The following is a 20,190-nucleotide window of genomic DNA, read 5'->3' as shown; positions in this document are numbered from 1 at the left end:
TTTTTTTTTACATGTATATAAATCATTTGCTCTGATGAATTACCAGTTAGTTTCGCTAATGACTCTCTATTAAAAGGTACAGTAGTACATTTTTCATTACGGCTCGGTAATAAATATAACCAGTAAATATGTACATAATTTGAGTGAATCTTGGGCTTGAAAATATTATTTATTCTTTGTTTTTTTTTAATGGGAGGTAGGTGACGGGTTTTTGCGATTTACGAGAGCTCTCATTAGCTCTTCAAGTCGGTTATCGTTTTAATACATAATACTAATTATTTTAGTCCTCAAATTGACACTTTCATTATTATTATTGATTAATATTAATAATGACTATGACAGTGTGGCTTGTGAGATTTAACCTTGCACAAAACCAACAATAAGTGAGTGAGCTATAGGACTTCTTTATAAAAGCACTATTTGAAAGTCTAATAGTGTCAAACCCCAAAAAAACCCCATTCATAAATTTGTGGAATATACTAATTAAATTATTGCTTGATAATTCGCTCCATTAAATCAAAATAGTCTTTATTGTCATTGATTACAACGTAGTCGTGGTGTAAGGGATATACAAATAAACTTTGACTATATTGCTCACAACGAGATTTTGACGAGGTACTCCAGATAAACATGTAATAATGGCTTTGTACAAATTTGATACAATGTGACAGGATACACACATAAAATTATGATAGTTAGGCACTATTTACAAAAGAATTTTGAAGACTGGCCTAATTTATAGGCCAGCCTTCAAAATTCTTTTCGATAAAATAGTCCAAGGAAAAATAGTGCTAAACCGTAGCAGGAACATTGTGCAAAAATAAGAATAGATAGGAAGGCTAATTTCTGCACTAGCAATTTTGTAACTCCCCTCAACAATAACTACATGCTTGTAATAAGACATCCATAAGTATGAAAACTTGCAGGTCAAGTTACAATTGTACTTACAAAAAGGAGGCCGTTATTACTCAAGAGGAAGGGCATCCATTTTACCTACAAACCTCATTTCTATGACGTCATAAAGACAAAGACTCAATAACACAGGCACTACATTAGTGCTTACTGGGATTAATCAAAATTCAGAGCCCAAGTGAACAACAATTCAACAATGTAAAGAATATTTTAAAGTGGAATTTCATTTTCATTCATTCTCATTATCAGTGTTTCCAGGGCTCAAGATGCCCGCTGCTGTCGAATGGGGTTATATAAAGAAGCTTGTCCCCGAGACACTTCATGAACAATTTAGAGAGGAATTGGACGGTGTCATCGACCTTCTCACGTCGGTAACCGAACACACCCATGATTTGACAAATTTGCAATCGCACACACATCAACCACCATATTAAGGTGTGTACTTGCTCGCTGATAGCTGAGAACGCAATTAAAAGGTCAAAGCGATTCTGTGTGTTCATCTTGTCTCCAAGCTTACTTTTTTTACAAGTCTGCAGGAATTAAAAGGGCCATAAAAGTTTTTGTGGATCTGTGTGTTCATCTTGTCTCCAAGCTTACTTTTTTTACAAGTCTGCAGGAATTAAAAGGGCCATAAAAGTTTTTGTGGCATGTCGGTTCACCGGACATTAGCTTCTTTGGAAGCTTGATATGTGACCCTGAGCTTTCCTTATCTGGGCCTGTGTTGTGTTTGTGTTGCAGCCAGCAGAATGGGAGGTGGAGCGCCAAAATCAGGATGACATTGTCCACATTCTGCGAGTGTTTCAGTCCTTGCTGAAGGTCTTTTATCTCATGTCTCTTATTTATTGTGTGAACGCCTCATTCACACAGATTCCGGATTTTCATCTGCTGTGATACACTCCTAGCCTTGTTGTGTCATGTCTAATAGAATATAATTATCTTTATCGTTGTCAACTACAGCGTAGTTTACATTGTTTACAATGAGATTTGATATTGAAATCCAGGATAACATGTAATAAAAGACTTAAAAGATAAAAAATGCGGTATAAGAAGGATATTAGGATAGTTCGGTAATATTTACAGAGTAGTGCTTTTAGCATGGCCTGAATTGTATGTGCATCATAAAGCAGTGCATTGACATTAGCAGAAACATTCCACAAAAATAGGAATAAAGAAAGAATTATTTTATATGTAAAGATACAGTAATTTTCTTTTATGTCTAGGTCCTTGTCAAGGGCAATCTAAAGAAGAAACTCTCAGAGCCTGTTAGTCTTTGATTTAAGGGACCAAAAGCGTCTGCAAGAGGGCAGATGTTTAGGGACCAAAAGCGTCTGCAAGCGGGCAGATGGTCAAAGAGGTTGTGACTTGGGTGATAGGAATCCCTAATGTCCTCAATACAGAGCAAAGAGCAGCCGATGATTTTCTTGCCTGTGTTGATGAATCTCTGTAAGGTTCTCGTGTTTGCTGCTGTCGTCCCAGCATACCACACTGTGATGCCGTATGTCAATATGCGCTTCACTGTGGCTCTCTTGACGGTTACAAAAAACTTCTTTACCAGATGTTGTTTTCCTGAGCACTCTTGGGAAAGAAAGCCGCTGCTTGAGCTTTCCTCCTAGCGGCAGGGATAGAAAAACAGAACAAAACGAAGCTTATTAATGGGGTTATACCTTGACAAACAGGAATAATCAATTATTACAAAAAAAATTCCTAAACACAACTTCCTTTTTTCTTAGTTTCTTGTACTGTACATGGTTTTGAAAAGTGTATAAATAGGGTTTAATATTTTTTTCTTGTGCGTGCACACTTTTCTGTCTCCCCAGATCAAACAGCAGGAAGCAAATTTGGCTGAACAATTAGTTGAAGAACAAGAAAAAAATGGTTTGTATGCATGTTATCCGTACGGTCCTTTATCCTTACCGGTACTTTGTTTCTTGAAGAGAACGCGCTTCTTGCCAAAGTGTCCAGACTAGAGGAGGAATTGACGGTGAGCGTCATGAGGACTCCATTCGCCACCCATTCAGTTAATTTACGTGATGATGCTCTGTTCGACACAGTACGCTGGCACGGGCCCAGAAAACCGATTTCTCAGGGATGAGATCCGGCAGCTGAAGGGTCAGCTGGTGCGCAGGGAGGAGATGGTCAACCAACTGAAGAAGGAAATAAAGAGGGAAAAAAAAACAACGGAGAAGGTCGGGACAAAACTAATAAAACATTGATAGCACCTATATGTGTTCGTCCGAAGTTAACATTCCTGTTTGAAAAACTAGTAACTAGAAGACCTGGTAGAACGCATTAAACAGCTGAGTAGCCTGCAGACCTGTTCTAAAAACAGCTCACCAGTGGTTCATTGTGATTTTCCAGGAAACTCGATTTCTAACTGGTATAAGAAATAATTTAGATAATCAATGTCTTTAAAACCATGATAATGTATTCCCAATTTTTAAAATTAGCCTATAATGTATACACCAGTACATAAATCATCCATTGCTATTATACAACACAGATGTATGTATGAGTGGTTGATTTTGCCTATTTTAACCAACTCTACTTCTAGTAATAACAACATTGCAATGACATAATAACAATAGAACAACATAGTAATAACATACATAAAAGGTTATTTTAGAAATGCATATAAAACTGGAAGGTTTGATGCTAATCAGTCACCAAAAAATAGCCCTCAGCTTCAAAAAGGTTGCTGACCCCTGGTCTAGATATATTCTACTGTGTTGCTGTATGTGTCACCTCAAGTTGTTTTTCCCCCCACATTAAAAATAATATAATCATAGGAATCACAAAACACAATAAAACTGATATCCACCCTTTTCTTTATAACACCCTCTTCAGTTGTTTTTACGAGCCGAGGCTGCTGACGAGGACTTGAAGACGCTGAGAAGAGAGGTACAGCATACAGCATGGTTTACCTGTAACCCAATTCAATGAATGCCTTTTGTGAGTTAGAAAAACTTTACTAATAAAGTCATTGAAATGTTGGAATACAAAAGCCCCAGAAATACTTAACAATAAAAAAATGCAAGATTCATAAAAAGTGTTTTAGAATGTCACAATGTTATCTAAAATTAAATTTGTGCTGAGTCAGAACACACAGCTCCACCAGGATGTGGACTTTTATCACGGGGAGTTGGAACTTAAGGAGACCGATGTATCCAAAGAAGAGAACGCCGAGATTCAGAGAAAGCTCGTCTCAGCCAACCGCCAACTCTCGCAGTGCATGGATGACCTGCAGGTATCCCACCAATTTCTTTGAACTGCATTCTTTGCTGTTCGTTATTTATTCATTTTTTACTTTTTGTAGCAAGCAGAGGACGAAATTTCGCGCCTGAAAGAGGACAATCTCCACATGCAGAAATGTGTGATAGAGTCAACCAAGGAAATGGAGAAGATGACTGAACAGTATAACCAGATCAAAATGGCACTTCACCAAAACGACACTGAGGTGGACCAGCTGAGGAAAGAGAGGGATCGCGCCAACCTACAGGTAAAAAACCTCAAGTGCTTCACTGTATGTATTCCCTCACTTTTTATATTAATCCGTTTCATAATCACCCATGATAAATGAATTTCCGGAAAGTAGGAACCATATTTGTTCTTATGGGTAACAATGAATCTTTGTATTTGTGCGCGGGTATTTCGACACTCAAAGCACTGTGGAATTGAAGAACAGAGACGAATGATAAACACAAACACTGGCTTACTTGCTAAAAAGCCTCAAGTGTTATTGGTTGATTCCTTTGGGATATTTCCATTGTTTATTTTGCCCTTATAGCAAAAATGCCAAAGTTGTATACATCCATATATAGTGTAAGTCCATGCGTCTAGCAAGCCAAGTACTGGCACAATTTGCAAACAGACTGGATGACCCAATGGAGCAGACTTTTGAAGCGAGGACCAAACAAGCAAGGTACTTGTGGATTTTGGTGAGTGACACAAATGAAATGATTTAATGAAAAATGCAGAAACAACATCCATTTGCGTAGTGATGTCACTCATGCTTTCCACCCTGATCTCTTGCAAACCCTTCGCATACTGGCATTGGTTTGTCACTAGACATCGTTTCATTTGGATTTTTCCAATCCAGGCCCAGGAAACAATAAATAGTTCTCTTAAAATGCCGCCAAAATTTCGCAAAGTATATATAAATCCACAAAACTAATTTATATAAATAAACCTGCATTTAATCGAGGAGGAGAGATGAGCCATTATATAGCAAGGAAACACTATGTGCGTATTAATTTATTTCAATGATAACGTGTAGGTCAGAGAGCTAACGCAAAAGATGAAAAACTACATCACGGAAGAAGACGACCCAATCATGGCTGAAGTGGATGCTAAAGTGCAAGAATGGAAGGTTTGTTATTAACTCTTTTCAATCTGCATTGTGAAAGGTCGTTGACATGTTGACAACTTAATTTATATTGGCAGAAAGTGTTGGTTGAAAGGGATGAGGAGATACTGGTCTACCAACAAATGATCCGTGACCTTCAGCAGAAGTTGCGCTTGGCCAAATTGGACATGGACAAAAACAGCATTCTTGACTTGGAGCAGGTTTGCTACACACTAACTGTTGTGATGTTTTCTCTTGATTGTTTGATTCATAATTAAAAAGCCAAACCTTGGCAAATTAATCATTTCAAGGCTTTAGAGGAGAGAGAAAATCAAATCAAAATTCTGAGAGAGCAAGTGGAGCAGTATACATCTGAAATGGAGAAGCAAACGTTGCTAATGGAAAGTCTGAAGGTGCCCAAAAAGGAAAATATAAGTGAGTCATGCTATGATCTATACACCCATGTTTGAACATTAGATCCTAAGTAACTCATTATGATAACAATCAACGTAGGTGCCTTTCTGGACACTCAAGCAATGGCCCAGCACAGAAAGTTGGAGGAGCTCGTATCCAAGTGGGACTCTGCCGAGATGAGAGCAAGAGAAGCAGAGGAGGCTCTCAAACTAGCCGAAACTCACGCAGAAGAAAAAGATCGAGAGCTCATTGGCATGTCGAAGCGTCTCAAAGAGTACGAGCAAGTAAGTGGATAATGCCATGAGTCATGTAAGGCCATTGGCGTTTCCAATTTTCTTCGCGTTCGTGGAAGGCTCAAGATGTGTCGTTAATGTCTTATGACCATCATGGAGATTTTTTTTTTATGTTTTCCAGGGCATTTATGGCCTGGAGGAAGCCATTAATGATATGAAGGAGTGTAAAATCGAAATCCGAAGGAGAAAGTTGGAGTTGGAGGCTGTGACCAAAGATATCAACCAAGCGTATTTAATCATCAACCAGCTATCAGACGAAAACGAAGACTTCCGGGAAAGACTGGGTGATTTTTTTTTCTTTTTCTTCTTAAATATGATTTCAACAACACAGTTATGCAACTCTTCCGACTTGTGTTGTTTTCCCCACAAAGGTTACGAACCCACCCAAGATGTTAATCTCATAGAGTTCAGGCGAGCCAGAGGCCTTAAACAACGGCAGTACAAAGCTGAAAATCAAATCCTCACCAAAGAGGTAAAGCTACTTTTTTTGTATTAATTTTTTCCTCATTCAAGCTTACTCCCTGCTCAGATTGAACGGCTGGAAGAGGAACGACTGGAAATGAAGAAACAAGTCAGACAATTTGCCAAGCAGAAAGGTAAAAAAAAAAAAAAAAAGTACGTAACACATTTTCTGGGCTATGATTCGCGTTTTTTCTTATAGTTCTGCCGAGGTGCACCTTATACTCTAGTCTAGAGCGATTTATGTGTGACACATTTTTATTGGTAGATTATATCTTTTTACGCGTCATTTTCAGACAGCAAGAGGGCACTGTCTACTTTGTGTTCAACATTGACAGTATATTTTTAAGATAACTAAGAAGGTCTTAACAAAAATGGCATTGAAAATAAAATATTTTTCTGTAGATTACAAGTGGTAAAATGTATAGCCAAAAACAGTAATTGAGCAACACGAAGAAGTAGGTGTTTGGTGTGACACGGTTTTCGTAAACTTATTATGTTAACTATGCTATAGTTATCTGACTAACTCTTAATAAGTCATTTTAACATATCAGGTGTTCTCAGTGTTGTCATGTAATGTAAGCATACCATATCTGTTATTGTCTCTTTTCTGTTTATATTAATTGTCATTATAAATTAAATTATATGTCTGTTCTTGGTGTTGGATTTTAACTAATACAGTCACCCCCAAAATCTTATTTATTCTCCAATGCTACTTTTACTTTCTTTAATGACCATTGTATGGCTGATGTGATGTGAAATCCAAAGTGAATTATAGTCCGCCGGTTCGGGTACATTATAGAGTTAAACGTGAAACTTATTGTCCCTAATAATGTATATAAATATACTTTACATAAATGGATTACTGGATCCTACTCACTACCCCCTCAAATAGACACCTTTACAGTGTAACTAGCAAAATATACACTATTGATGTGCCAATGTGTGGTTTTAGTTTCTAAATAGTTTTATGTTCAGTTCTAATGTGTCCCTTTCCAGTGTTGCCACCATCCGTGTTGGAGGAAAATGTCATACGTAATGTAAAATGGCCAGTAACGCCATCTCAAAACAGCAAGGAGCACAAAAACATCCACACACAAACAGATAAAGAGCCCCAAGCTAAGGTTGGAACATGAAATGTAAATTTTTCTCCTATGTTTAAATCTGGAAAAATGAAACGATCTGGCGTTATCAGGTTGAACTAAAGAAAGAAGCCGTGACGACATCGAAAGTGAAAGACGCAGTGATTACTTCGAACTCGAAAGAAGAAGTGATACAGTTGAAGACAGAAGAAGTGAAGGTGCCAAACACGGAGAAAACTGTGACACTGTCAAAAATGGAAGAAGTTGTGGCGAATTTGAAGAGAGAGTCACAACTCAATATTAACCAGTTCCAGTTGAAATGTGATTACAACAATTTCCTTCTGTTTTCGCTTCTCTTGCTATCCTCTGTTTTATTCACGAATGTGGTCGTCTCCCCAGTGGAGAAGCTGTCCAAAGACAAAGAAGACCTGGAAGTTGCACTGAGAGACATCCTGCTGGCTTTGAAGGCTAAAGAGACCTCAAATATTCCCAGTCTGAAAAACCTGACTGACGTAAGCACCAAAATGACATGGGGCAAATACGACCTTATATTGTATAATGAATAACTCCCAATCTAACATAATTAAACAAGACTTTTAAAGTACAAAATTGACCAATGAGCTTCAGCTCTTTGAGGGGTTCCTATTCATTTTTTAGCAAAACCTAAAAGTCTTTGTTGCTGACATGTTGGCGAGTCTCCAAGAGGAACATACAATAGCCCTTCAGAAAAAGACACATGCTGAGCAGGAGAGCATGATGACCAAGAAGAATGTGGACAGTCAGGAGCAGAGGCTTCGAGAGATGACTGACATCTGCAGATCTCTGGAGGAGGTACAACTTTCACAGCCAGCTCCCATTTGTATTGATCAGGACAGAGGAAATTGTTTTCTTTTTTGAACAGTTGTCCAAAGGTCAAATACAACACAGAATTTTTTTGTGCTCAGATTTGCTCAGCTAAGTGTTTTACAGCTCAGTTAAAAAAAAGGCACCATTCACTTTTTCTATGCAAAACACAGAATTAAATAAACAACCAGAACATTGCACACTAAAAATAATCTCACTCTGTTGACATAAACTGTTGCTTATTTTAAGTGTAATTTTTGTATTATTTACCAGATTTTTAACCCGTTATTTTTCAAAAGAAGTACTTCAAAGTCTGCAAAAGTGGCCTCCAAAGTGTTTGGATTGTTTTGTTCATTTTGTGTATTTCTTCTATATTTTTAGGAAATAAATGCATTCTCTTATTGGAGAAACTAAACTAATGGAAGCTTAACATATCTTTTGAAAATTGTCTGCCAGTACAGTGGGACCTCGGTTATCGCAGTTAATGGGGACCAAAACCACCCGCGAAAGTGAAAATCTGCGAAGTAGCGACGCCCCTTCAAAAACGCTTTTTTAAATTATTTTATTCTATCAAATAGACCTGCGAAGCTCTGAACCACGAAGTAGCGACGCCCCTTCAAAAATGCTTTTTTTTTTTTTTTTTCAATTATTTTAATATTATTATTTTTTAGACCTGCGAAGCTCTGAACCGGCGAACATGGAACCACGAAGTAGCGACGCCCCTTCAAAAATTCTTTAAAAAAAACAATTAAAAAAAAAAAATTATTTGATTTTATTATTTTTTTTTAGGCCCGCGAAGCTCTGAATCCGCGAACGTCGAAGCGCGAAGTAGCGAGGTCCCACTGTAGATTGTTTTTACTACTTGTGACAAATTGATAATGAATAAAAATGTGTACTACAATGTAGTAAATGAATAACACTGTGTATTTTTAGCAAATAAGTAAGCCATTTGAATGAGAAATTTCTCTTCAGAAACTAAAAGACAAGTCCAGCTGTGAGGCAGACGTCCAGGATGCTCTAAATATGGCCCACAAGAGCGTCAAAGATCTACAAAGTCGACTCAACAATAAAGAACTCATGATTAAAAAGTATCAGACCCAGCTGACACAAATGGAAACGGTATTTTTAACACAAATATCATCCATGCCACATAAGACTACTTTTAAACAGTTTATTGGCAATTTCAAAATATTATTTGTTGAGGGCCCACCAAATGAATGCAAATTGACTTTAATAATGGTTAGAAAAAGTAAAATGACAGTGTCTCATAATTCACAGCTAGAGGTCGTTCTAGCTTAGAATGGAGCATGTGCATTTGAAGAAACACAACAGAAGCCCAAAAGATACCATTTGGCTAAGGTCGGGATTCTACCCACATGAGCAAAGTTTACCTCTAGTGAGCGACATTATACAAAAGCTGGTGTTAATCCCTGTGTGTGACAATAAACGACCGAGTGATCTGGATACACCCTAAGCAGCCGAGTGATTGTGAGGGACGAGCTGGAGTGGATCAGACCATGTATAATGGATGAACTTTACCAGCTAGCTTGATAAGATACTAAAAAGGCCAGTAAATGACTGAATTTGTCAGGTGCAGAGACCCCGAATTCACATTAATCAGCTGTTTTGTGGCGGACAATAAACTCTGAGCATCATATCTAGCTTGTTGAATTTGAATCTGTGTTCAATTTCTTATTTTTACATCAACAGGATCAAGAACAATTAATCCAGAAACACAATGAGGAATTGACGGTGTTGTATCAGAAGTTGGACTCCAACAACAACATGGCTTTAGATCGTCTCAAACAAGCAGCGGTACTCGTTACTACAGAACTGCAGTAGACCCATACTTGATGTGCCGGTAAATAGCAATTACACTTCAATTGGTAGGAAACCATGAATAATCCAGGCAGCGGCCCCACATCCCAAAAAGTGGACCGCTTGAGCGAGCTGGAGCAGCTGGTGGTCGAACAGGACGTGTCGCTGACGTCCGTCATGAAGAAACTAAAAATGGCCACCGCCGAGTGTGAGCGCCAAAAGGCGGCTATGGAAATGCAGGCCAAAAAACATGCTGAGGACATCTCCAGGTGATTGTCTGCACTAGTCTCCAAAAATAGCTTGCACCACTTATGGGTAATTGCAATTCTATATGAAATTTGATTTCTAACTGCCATGCAAAATCATTGACACGATCAGTGTCTTTAAAGGTGGGGTGCGGGATTTGAATAAGTATGTTACTCTCTCGGGCAGCACGGCGGCACAGTGGTTAGCGTGCGTGCGGCACAGTTCTGAGGTCATGAGATCGAACTTTCCTGTATGGAGTTTGCATGTTCTCACCGTGCGTGCAATGGTTTCCTCCAGGCACTCCGGTTTCCACCCACATTCCAAAAACATGCATGTCGGATTAATTGGCTGGTCCAAATTGTCCCTAGGTGTGAATGAGCAAGCGAGTTGTCTGTCCCTGTGTGCCCTGCGACTGGCTGGCAACCAGTTCAGAGTGTCCCCTGCCTACTGCCCGAAGATGGCTGGGATGGGCTCCAGCAACCCCGCGACCCTACTGAGGATAAGCGGTGCAGATAATGAATGGATAGATGCTACTCTCTTCCACCCTCTCTTGGGTATAAGTCATTAGGCCGCCTGTTCATGATGATAAACTCTTCTTTTTTACGTCTTATTTGGGGTTTGAGTTGGCATTTGGACTTAACTAGGAGCAGGCCTTTTTCTTCGTCTCCCCATTTTATGCCTCACTGACAATTAAAAAGGGAGGAACATGGCGTCTCCCGGCAAGCCCTCATTCCTCGAACCTAATGTGTTCCGCTCTGAAGAGGTCTGATAAAAGTAAGATAAAAAAAAGATAGGCACAATGGCATAAGGGCTCTTTGAATTCTGTTGGGCGTTAGTCACGTACACTTAATGGAGAAAATGTTTAACTTTTAACCTTTTAAGGACACCTCAAACGAAGCACCCTATCTTTAAATACCTTATCAATCCTTCCTAATTTATTTTTAAAATTAGCTTATCATTTATATATGTAAATAACTAATAACTTAGGCAGTTTTTTTAGTCATTGTCCAACCTAGTTACTATTATTGTACCATAATAATAATATGATAAGTTGTGATTTTACAGATGTGTATTCAATTAGTAGCCCTTAGATCTGCGTTCAGTTCCAAACCTATATATAAGTATAAGCCTCTCCCAATACAATTTTTAAAGTAAAATAAATATTGCACACACGTAAAACATGCTTGACTAGAGAAAGACCATACACAGAAAGAGTTTTCAAAGTTTTAATAACAAAAACCCACGTGGAAATGGCACCGGGACACATCAATAAAAGTAACACAGCAATAACACATCAGCTATATAACACAGCGCTAACAGGGCTGGTTAAAAAAACAACACTCACTTGTAAAAATTACTGAGATTCAGCAACACAAGTACCGTAACACATCAAAAACAGCAGCAACACAGCGCTAACAAAGCTGGTACCAAGTTTTTCTTCTATGGTGTTTTTTTGTGGTTGTGACTTGGTAGATCTCCATATAAACTGCAGGGTTGAAATTATGTGACAGAAGTTGCAGCTTATTGTTCGGAAATTCTGGTAATTGGTAACAAAAAAGTAGCTCCTTCTGTAGATGCTATCTTGTAAGATTTGTTCCAGGCTGAAGCGGTCACACGCGGCACAGTTGACAAACGTTAATTTTGGGAGCAAAGACCAGAGGAATGAAATTGAAGAGTTGAAGAAAGAGATTGACTCCCTCCAAAACGACCTGGAAAGTCAAAACGGGGCCGATGGTTCGTCGGCAAGCATCACCTTGAAGAGCACGGTGGAGCGCTTGAAAGCACAACTAGTCTACAAAGAGAAACAGATCAAGGTAGCTCTGTGAATTTGTTTATTGAATTGGGTTCTTGGATTTGGATTCAGGCTACATGATACAAAGTGACACTTTAGGAAAATAGCAAGGCAACTCAAAGAATAAATAAAGAAAATTAAAACTAAAAATTGGTTACGGTTGTCTAATTAATTCATGTCTTTGTTTTTTCGTCAATCCGTTCATTTCAATTTCCTGCTCAAGATTGAAAAATATATCTTATACATTCTCAAAGAAAATGTTTGCTGTTTTTAAGGACAAATATCTACTGTTGGAGAAAGAATTGCCAGCATTTTGATGATAAAATAATTATGCAGACAATTTGTTGATTGCCAAAAATAATTAAAGTCATTAACAACATACTGTACTCTAAAAACAGATTCTTGTTTTACTTGTAAATAATATTTTCCAATTTGTCTTATTTTGCTGATTTTTTTATTTGTATGCCTACCGTTACTTTCTTAGTTTTTTTAAAAACTAATTTAAATGAAATAAAAATAAACATTTTATGGAAGATCATTTAAGTATCCTTTTCATGATTTAATAAAAACATTTAATAGAAATCATCAAATAAGAAATGGTATATTTAAAATATGCAAAATAAGTATTTAACGTTTTTCACTATCACAAATCATTTTGTCCAATTTAAGTATACTTTTCTAATTTTGTTTTATTTTAAATTTGAATGACTAGCATTATTCTGTTAAAGCCCTGGATTTTTTAAAAATTTATATTTGATAAAATAAGCAATATGATTCAGCAGATCGTTTTTCTCATTCTAAGTATATTTTTTTTATTTTAAAAACTAATTTTAAAATAAATCTTCAAAGAATATAAACTATATTTGAAATGAGCTAAATTAATTGCCATTCGAACAATTATTATTTATATTTAACTTCACCCACCCCCCCCTCAATTTAATTACTGGTACTATAACTTTCTTGTGCTAAACTGCTAAAAATAATAAAATAAAAATGTAATTGATTATAACGTTCTGGATGTTTTTATTTAATGCTTAAATTCTTGAAATTACAACCTTAAGTCTGATGAAATAAATTGAAGTCAACTGATGCATACTATAATTATTCATGCTTTCGGGAAATTTGGTTGGAAAAAGCTTTTAGTGTCTTTCATTAGGCCAAATCCCCAATGTCATAATTTCATATATTTGTGTCTTTTTCCCATCCAATTTCTACTGGTGTTCCGTCCATGTTACTTATGGCATTGCATTGTTATTTTACAATTCAAAGTAACCAAAATACTTTATGATGACTCTTGTAATGTCTTGGAGTCATGTGGATTCACCTTAACACCGGCGATCCATTTTCTGCAACGAGTGAGGAGAAATTTTCAGCCAATTTGGCCTGGATTCTGACACATGCATTTGAAATTGTCCGCCACGATGCTTGTTTTCTTAGGCTCTCAGCAAACTTCTCATAGGAATACGAGCCCAGATGACTTCTGCTGCAGAACAACAAGTATTGGCCAACAGCACGTTGACTCAGGAGAAACTTAACATTCAGAAAGTGGTTGACAAGCACACAAAAGAGCTCCAGGTGATGTCATCAAATTGGGTTAGTTTGATTGTGTTTTTGAATAGTCCCTCTGGATGAAGGTCAATTTTATTCTCAGGGATATCAACTCATTCAATGCCAGACGTATCTCAAATGGGATGTGCGGGTGCCAGCCAATTTTTGCCGTTTTGACTCATTTTTGAAGGTCTACAGAAAATTTAGTTCCGTAGCTTGCAAAATAACAATTTATTGCAAGACAACTGAGCTTATTCATAGACTTTTTAGTGCCCAATGTTTCTGGTGGCGTGATCGCATGATTTTGATCACTGGGAGTCGCCCCACCATCTCAATTGCTGGATATAGGAAGTAAAACAACAGACGGAAGTGGGGGCTCCTCAATGTGTGGACAAAGATCTTATCAACGCCATTCTTGCCATCTAATGGTTGTTGATCATACTGAGACCATTCCCAGGGTCTCAATACTAACTGATCAGCAGGGCCAAAGTTTTTATAATAGTTTTTTTTTTTTTAAATGCAATAACATATTTATACGTTATGGCACTGGATGAGTTAATCAAACAGCAAGCTAACACTCCTCTTTTGTCCGAATGATGACATTATGTGATTTACTCACATTAGGAAATTATCATTCTGACTCATGTGATGCCACTCAGTTTGAGTAGGGGGACACTTTGTACCCAACACCTGAACAGTCACTAACACCTAGCAGTACTGCCATTATTAGTCCTTTCAGTCTTAAAATGTTCTTCCCAAAAAAGTAAGAGGTAATTTTAAAGAATCATTTACGCAACCCATAATGTAATTTTTGCATTTACCGTCACGGCATGGAATAATAAATACCGAGTGGAGGTGTCCCCAAAGTGGTGCCCACGGGCACCAGGAGGCCTCCCAAAGACACCTCAGTTGCCTGCGCAATGGTTCTGAAAAAAGCTCACCAGCAATGGGTCAATGTGATTTTATAGGAAATTTGATTTCTCTCTTGCATAATGCATTGGTTCAGTGTTTATAGTTGGGCGGGCCCCCCTGAGGGGCCACGAGGCCCCGTCAAGGGTGGTCTTTGGGCTTTTGACCTTGGGGAACTTTTTTTTTTTTCAACTTTCCAAAGAATCAAGTGCAATTGGATAGGCGGTGCAGATACTAGGGAGCAGGTGCACACTTATTTGCATTGTTTTGTTTACATTTAACCTCCACGCCATGCATATAGCACAGAGTATAAGCCCTGAGTATGAAGTGTAGATACAAAGTGGAGCAGAGCCTCAAGTGACCCCATAAAAAAGAATTAACCTGGATGAGGAGACAGACTTCTTGGGTGGGACCGAAAGAAAATAATTGAGAAGCACTGCTTTAGTGGTTGACTGACCCTTTTTTTAACCTATTTAAAAAAATAAAAATAAACCTGGTAATAACATAGTAACATAACATGATAATTGTTTTTTGTTTTACAAATACATCTCACACTGATATGTTGCATAAAAGTAGCTCTCAGCTTCAACAAAGTTGGTGAACACTGACCTGGGGATACCACTTATTTTCTCAACGACAACATAATAGTCAGTGATCCCAAATGCCTAAACTACTACTTTCTCACACATAAATCACCCCTACCTAAAAAAGATGATTCTGAAGAACTTTTAAGTTTTCCCCACAACGGCGGTCACGAACATTTTTGAATCTAAGAGCTACTTTTTCATTCATGATTAGAGCAAAGAGCTAACCGTTTCATATGAATTTGTTTAAAAAAAGAAGTTATTTCTATGTTATTACCAGGTTGAAATTATTCAAAGTAAGGTTTAAATGACACTAAAACATTTGCCTTGTATACAGGCACTTAGTGTTGTACATATATTAATTATATTTAGTATATAATCCATCCATCCATCCATTATCTGCACCGCTTATCCTCAGTAGGGTCGTGGGGGTGCTGGAGCCCATCCCAACTATCTTCGGGCAGTGGGCAGTGGATACCCTCAACTGGTTGCCAGCCAATCGTAGGGCACACAAGGACAGACAATTCGCTTGCTCATTCACACCTAGGGACAATTTGTACCGGCTAATTAACCTGACATGCATGTTTATGAGATGTGGGAGGAAACTGGAGTGCCCGGAGGAAACCCACGCAAGAACGGGGTGAACATGCAAACGCCACACAGGAGGATTGATCTCATGACCTCAGAACTGTGCTGCACACGTGCTAACCACCTCGCCGCCGTGCTGCCCCTTAGTGTGTAATGTATAAACTAATTTTAAAAATAATTATGAAAGAAATGATCATCTATTTAAAGAAACTGATTAGACCAGGCAGATATCAAATTCTTTAAAAATTGGCAACAAGCCATCATTAGTTATCTATTTTTAGGCCTAATCCTTGGGCTACTCGGGTGTTCTGAGGGGCTACCTAATGCACTCAGGCACCCTGTTGCCGACCGCTGCTATAAAACATGATTAAATAATTCCAATGCTTTTATTCTTCTGATATTGGAAGATATCAGCCCAATACACAGTCCCAGTACTTGCTCGTCCTCAATTTAAAAATAAATGTATATAGAATTAATGATTCACTTGACAATATTTTAGGAAATTATTTGAAGAGATTGTCTTCTATTAAATTTTAATATAGTTTTTTTTCGACATTTTGGCACAAAAAGTAATCGAGACTTTTACATTTCATTTGTCTTATTTTACTGTTTCCGTAATTGTTAAAGTCAGCATAATCTACACTTTAGAGTTGAAATTTTGTTTTAATCCAATCTAAATCCTGTAGTCTTACAAATCAACTAACAGTGTGCATGTCGCATATAGGTCCAGGTGCAGACGCTCACCGATGAACTGCAAAAGGCGAACGATTCTTCTCGAACAATCATATGCAAACTGAGGGCTCAGGTGGAGGTTCTTAACAAGCGGCTGCAAAACAGTCTCATGATTCAAAAGTCGCTCCGTGCTCAACTGGAGGAGAAAAAAGTGGAGTTGAACCACCTGGAGAAACAACTCAAGAACCGTGTTGACCCTGCTCAGGTTAGATTGTTACACTATTGTGGAATTGTACAGAATTTTGGATGAGTCCAAATCCATCTTCACACGAGTGCTTATGTTCCTCGGAACATTTTTGGGCTTTTATCTTTCTTCAAATGCTTTCATTTTTCAGAGCAAGGAAAAAGTAGTTCAATGGGAGGAATCTAAAAAGTGGCAGGCTAGATTGGACAAGCTGAAGAGCAATCTGAAGGACAAGGAGCAACAAAACTACTACCTGTCAAGGCAGCTCACTTCTATTAAAGAACTCTATGCCAAGTGAGTGTGGGAAGCGGCTGACAAGAGAAAGATTTATCCAAATAGTTACTAACTATTCAACCTCCGTTTAGGATCAGGCAAGAGCAAGAGAAGACCAATATCCACAGAAGGGCAAAAGCTAAGCCAGTGGCAGCTGAGCGAGTAGTGGAGACTCAGTTGATTGCCACAAAGTAGGTGTTAGTTAATAGTTACTGGTTAAGTGGGGACTGTCAAACTAATTTTAAAGTTCCTGTCCATTTTCTTCTTGGTGTTTTTCCTCTCTATTGCAGGAGTCACCAACCTTTTTGAAGATGAGAGCTACTTTTTTGGTTACTGACAAGCGTAAATTGCTGCTAGTTTGATACGTAATTCTAAAAAAGCTTTCTAAAAAAGCAACTTACAATGTTATTACTATGTTGTTACCATGTTATTACTGTGTTATTACCAGGTTTTAGTTATTAAAAGTAGGGCTCTAAAAGGCCCAGTCAACCACTAAAACATAATTCCAGTTTGAAATTATATTTCCTAGAAAATCACAAAGATCCATCAAGCTCTATTGGGTTAAGGTCTGGTGATTGATTTGTCCAGTCCTTAAACCTCTTTTCCCCCCTTCTAATTCCTTGATGTGGTGTTGTCACCAATGTGGTGCCCATGGGCAGTAAGTATCCTCTCAAGAACACCTCACTAGTGATGGGTCATTGTGATTTTCTAGGAAATTTGATTTGTAACTGGCATGATGTTTAAGGGGTTAACTGAACCTATTTTAAACGTACTTCAAAAATAACCCGGTTACAACATAGTAATAACAACATAGTAATAACACGATAACTGTTTTGGAGATAACTTTCAAACTGCGCAATAAAAACATAGCTCCAAGTTTCATAAAAGGTTGCGGTGACCCCTGGGTTAGAGCATTAAAAGATTTGAAAAGACAATACCAAAAAACACTGCTGATAAATATTGGTTTGGTCAGTTTTGTTGGTGTTGCTTGGTAATGTAATGTTTTGTATTTTCTTTTAATTATGATTAAGATCAGAATCCCCTTTTTCATCATTGTATTGCTACAACAAAATTACGGTTGCTCTCCATGTCACGATGACTGATTTGGATCACCTATGCCCGCTGGTTTGGATCCAGCCGCTGTAGGCTACCTGATTGCTTCCCTGTCCTTTTTAAGTCCTTTCCTATCATTTGCCTGCTGTCAGTCCGTTAGCGATCCTCTGTTTCTACAAGACAAGCATTTTTGACTCAAACTCCCGTCGGCCCCGCTTTTTGCACCCATTTTTCCACCCGTCCGTTCCTGATCTCCCCGTTTGTCTCCGGTTACGACCTGTTTTTGACCCTGACCACGTTTGCTCTCCTGTCCCGGCTATCGACCTGTCTTTTCTGTCCTTGACACCGCCATCTCCCGCTTCGGAAGTTCCACTAGCGTATTCGGATCACGATCCGATTGTGTGAGCGGCTTGCTTCCAGCGAGCACCGTAGCGTGGGCGCTGCCCTTTCTCTTTCTATCAATAAACTTATGGTTAATGCTATGCATTTGGGTCCTGATTCCGTTCTATTCGTGACACTCCAGTTGGCCAAAATATACAATATAAAGACTATTAAATGGAAAGAAGTATTCACCTCTAATATGCAGTGTTAACGACTAAATAAAAACTATACACAACCGGGTATTGCACTTAGAAACAGGACATTGCACTTTAAAATTCTTTTTCACAACTGCGGTTGTGCGTTAATAGCTTTGGGGAAGGAGCGATCCCTCAGTCTGTTCGTTTGGGTCTTGTGGGATTGGAACGGTCAGCCCAATGGTAGTAGTTCGTAAAGACAGTTGCCATGGTGTGAAGAGTCTTTCGGAATGTGTTTAGCTCTGCTGAGGTAGCCTGAGCTGGCAATGTCCTACTGGCTGGGCAGTGGGCAGCTGGTGATCTTTTGGGCCATGTTTATAACCCTAGGGCTTTCCTGTCCGCTGCAGAGCATCCTGCATAACACCTCGTGATGCGTGATGCATTATGTCAGGATGCTCTCTGCAATGGCGCTGTAGAAGTTCACCCGCAGCTTCTCCTTCTGGTTTTGTCGGTCTTTGACAATAACAATAAATATTCTAAACGAAATCATTGGTAGTAGAAAACGTATACAAATCTATTTTTCAGCTGGATGTCTGCTTTGTGGTTTCCTGTATTGCCTTTCAGTTCCTAATTAATTTCATGCTTGCAATTGATAAAACGATTGAAAATCCTTCAACTAGTGCTCATCTTTAATTCTATGCCCAATAGATGATCCATATTTTATGATAAACATTCAGGCAACAACCCTCTGTGAAGTCTGAGGTCGCCGAAGAGAAGAGCCATGAGGAGCAACTCATGCCCGACACATCGCCTGTGAGTTGTTGTTTTTTTCTTTTGGGGGGAATTTCATTTCCAAGTATTTGTGCATTTAGATGCTGCACCAGCCTCAGGTGCCAAAGAAAGTCACATTTAAGACTACACCGCAAAGTGAGCAGAAACTCAAGAAAGAAAACCTCAAGCTGGCCTCAGAGAATCTAGAACTGCGTCTCAAGCTTGCACAGGCCAACATAGAGTTGCCCATTTTTAAGGTACACTTAACAAATAGTCAACAAATCTACACGCTGTCATGATTACCGATGTGAATCACCTGTGCCCGCCCCTTTGGCGCCAACTGTCTCGGACTCTGATTGGCTCCCTGTCCCTATTTGAACCCACTCCTATCTGTCCCCTGTTGTCAGTCCGTCTGCGTACCTCAGTTAACACTAGGCAAGCCTTTTTCGACCCTGACTCCCACCTGTTTTTTGCTCCTGTCTGTCCCCCGGCTTCGACCCGTTTTGATCCTGACCACGTCTACTCTCCCATCCCGGCTTTCGACCTCTTTTTGTCCCCGGCCACGTCTACTCTCCTTTCCTGGCTTCCGACTGGCTTCCGACCCCGACTACAGTTTGCTCTCCTCTACTGACCTGTTTTCCATTCCCAACACTGCCATCGCTCGCCACGAAAGATCCACTTCTGCGTTCAGAGCGACCTGCATCCCGCGTCCAGCAATCACAGGATCGTGTGCGCAACCCTTTCTCTTTTTTCCAATTAAACCTGTGAGAAACGCAACGCAAGTGGGTCCTGTCTCCGTTCTGGTCTCGACACACGTAAAACAAAAACAACG

The 20,190-nt window shown here is 38.8% G+C and overlaps 1 protein-coding gene across 1 annotated transcript in view; it reads left to right on the top strand.

The window, feature by feature from the left end:
- LOC148362866 (uncharacterized) overlaps window positions 1-20,190 on the top strand; it is a 32,849-nt gene continuing 12,659 nt past the window's right edge. Inside the window, exons 1-30 of the mRNA XM_088340447.1 lie at window positions 1-76; window positions 1,162-1,283; window positions 1,651-1,728; window positions 2,730-2,787; window positions 2,847-2,893; window positions 2,964-3,098; window positions 3,757-3,810; window positions 4,010-4,156; window positions 4,226-4,408; window positions 5,186-5,278; window positions 5,353-5,475; window positions 5,566-5,689; window positions 5,768-5,952; window positions 6,083-6,245; window positions 6,333-6,433; window positions 6,491-6,557; window positions 7,420-7,544; window positions 7,616-7,823; window positions 7,902-8,014; window positions 8,160-8,333; window positions 9,318-9,464; window positions 10,056-10,160; window positions 10,236-10,432; window positions 12,010-12,223; window positions 13,639-13,776; window positions 16,555-16,767; window positions 16,898-17,040; window positions 17,112-17,210; window positions 19,325-19,400; window positions 19,460-19,615. Of these exons, the coding sequence (XP_088196573.1) occupies window positions 1,179-1,283; window positions 1,651-1,728; window positions 2,730-2,787; window positions 2,847-2,893; window positions 2,964-3,098; window positions 3,757-3,810; window positions 4,010-4,156; window positions 4,226-4,408; window positions 5,186-5,278; window positions 5,353-5,475; window positions 5,566-5,689; window positions 5,768-5,952; window positions 6,083-6,245; window positions 6,333-6,433; window positions 6,491-6,557; window positions 7,420-7,544; window positions 7,616-7,823; window positions 7,902-8,014; window positions 8,160-8,333; window positions 9,318-9,464; window positions 10,056-10,160; window positions 10,236-10,432; window positions 12,010-12,223; window positions 13,639-13,776; window positions 16,555-16,767; window positions 16,898-17,040; window positions 17,112-17,210; window positions 19,325-19,400; window positions 19,460-19,615 (3,771 nt within the window). The 5' untranslated portion in view covers window positions 1-76; window positions 1,162-1,178. The remainder of the gene's footprint in view (window positions 77-1,161; window positions 1,284-1,650; window positions 1,729-2,729; window positions 2,788-2,846; window positions 2,894-2,963; window positions 3,099-3,756; window positions 3,811-4,009; window positions 4,157-4,225; window positions 4,409-5,185; window positions 5,279-5,352; window positions 5,476-5,565; window positions 5,690-5,767; window positions 5,953-6,082; window positions 6,246-6,332; window positions 6,434-6,490; window positions 6,558-7,419; window positions 7,545-7,615; window positions 7,824-7,901; window positions 8,015-8,159; window positions 8,334-9,317; window positions 9,465-10,055; window positions 10,161-10,235; window positions 10,433-12,009; window positions 12,224-13,638; window positions 13,777-16,554; window positions 16,768-16,897; window positions 17,041-17,111; window positions 17,211-19,324; window positions 19,401-19,459; window positions 19,616-20,190) is intronic.

Source organism: Urocampus carinirostris, chromosome 7 (genome assembly GCF_059441175.1).
Source record: "Urocampus carinirostris isolate Australia breed hairy pipefish chromosome 7, RoL_Ucar_1.0, whole genome shotgun sequence".
Lineage (NCBI taxonomy): Eukaryota > Metazoa > Chordata > Actinopteri > Syngnathiformes > Syngnathidae > Urocampus > Urocampus carinirostris.
Note: the sequence above shows the minus strand (reverse complement) of the source record. Positions and strands in the feature narration are given on the sequence as shown.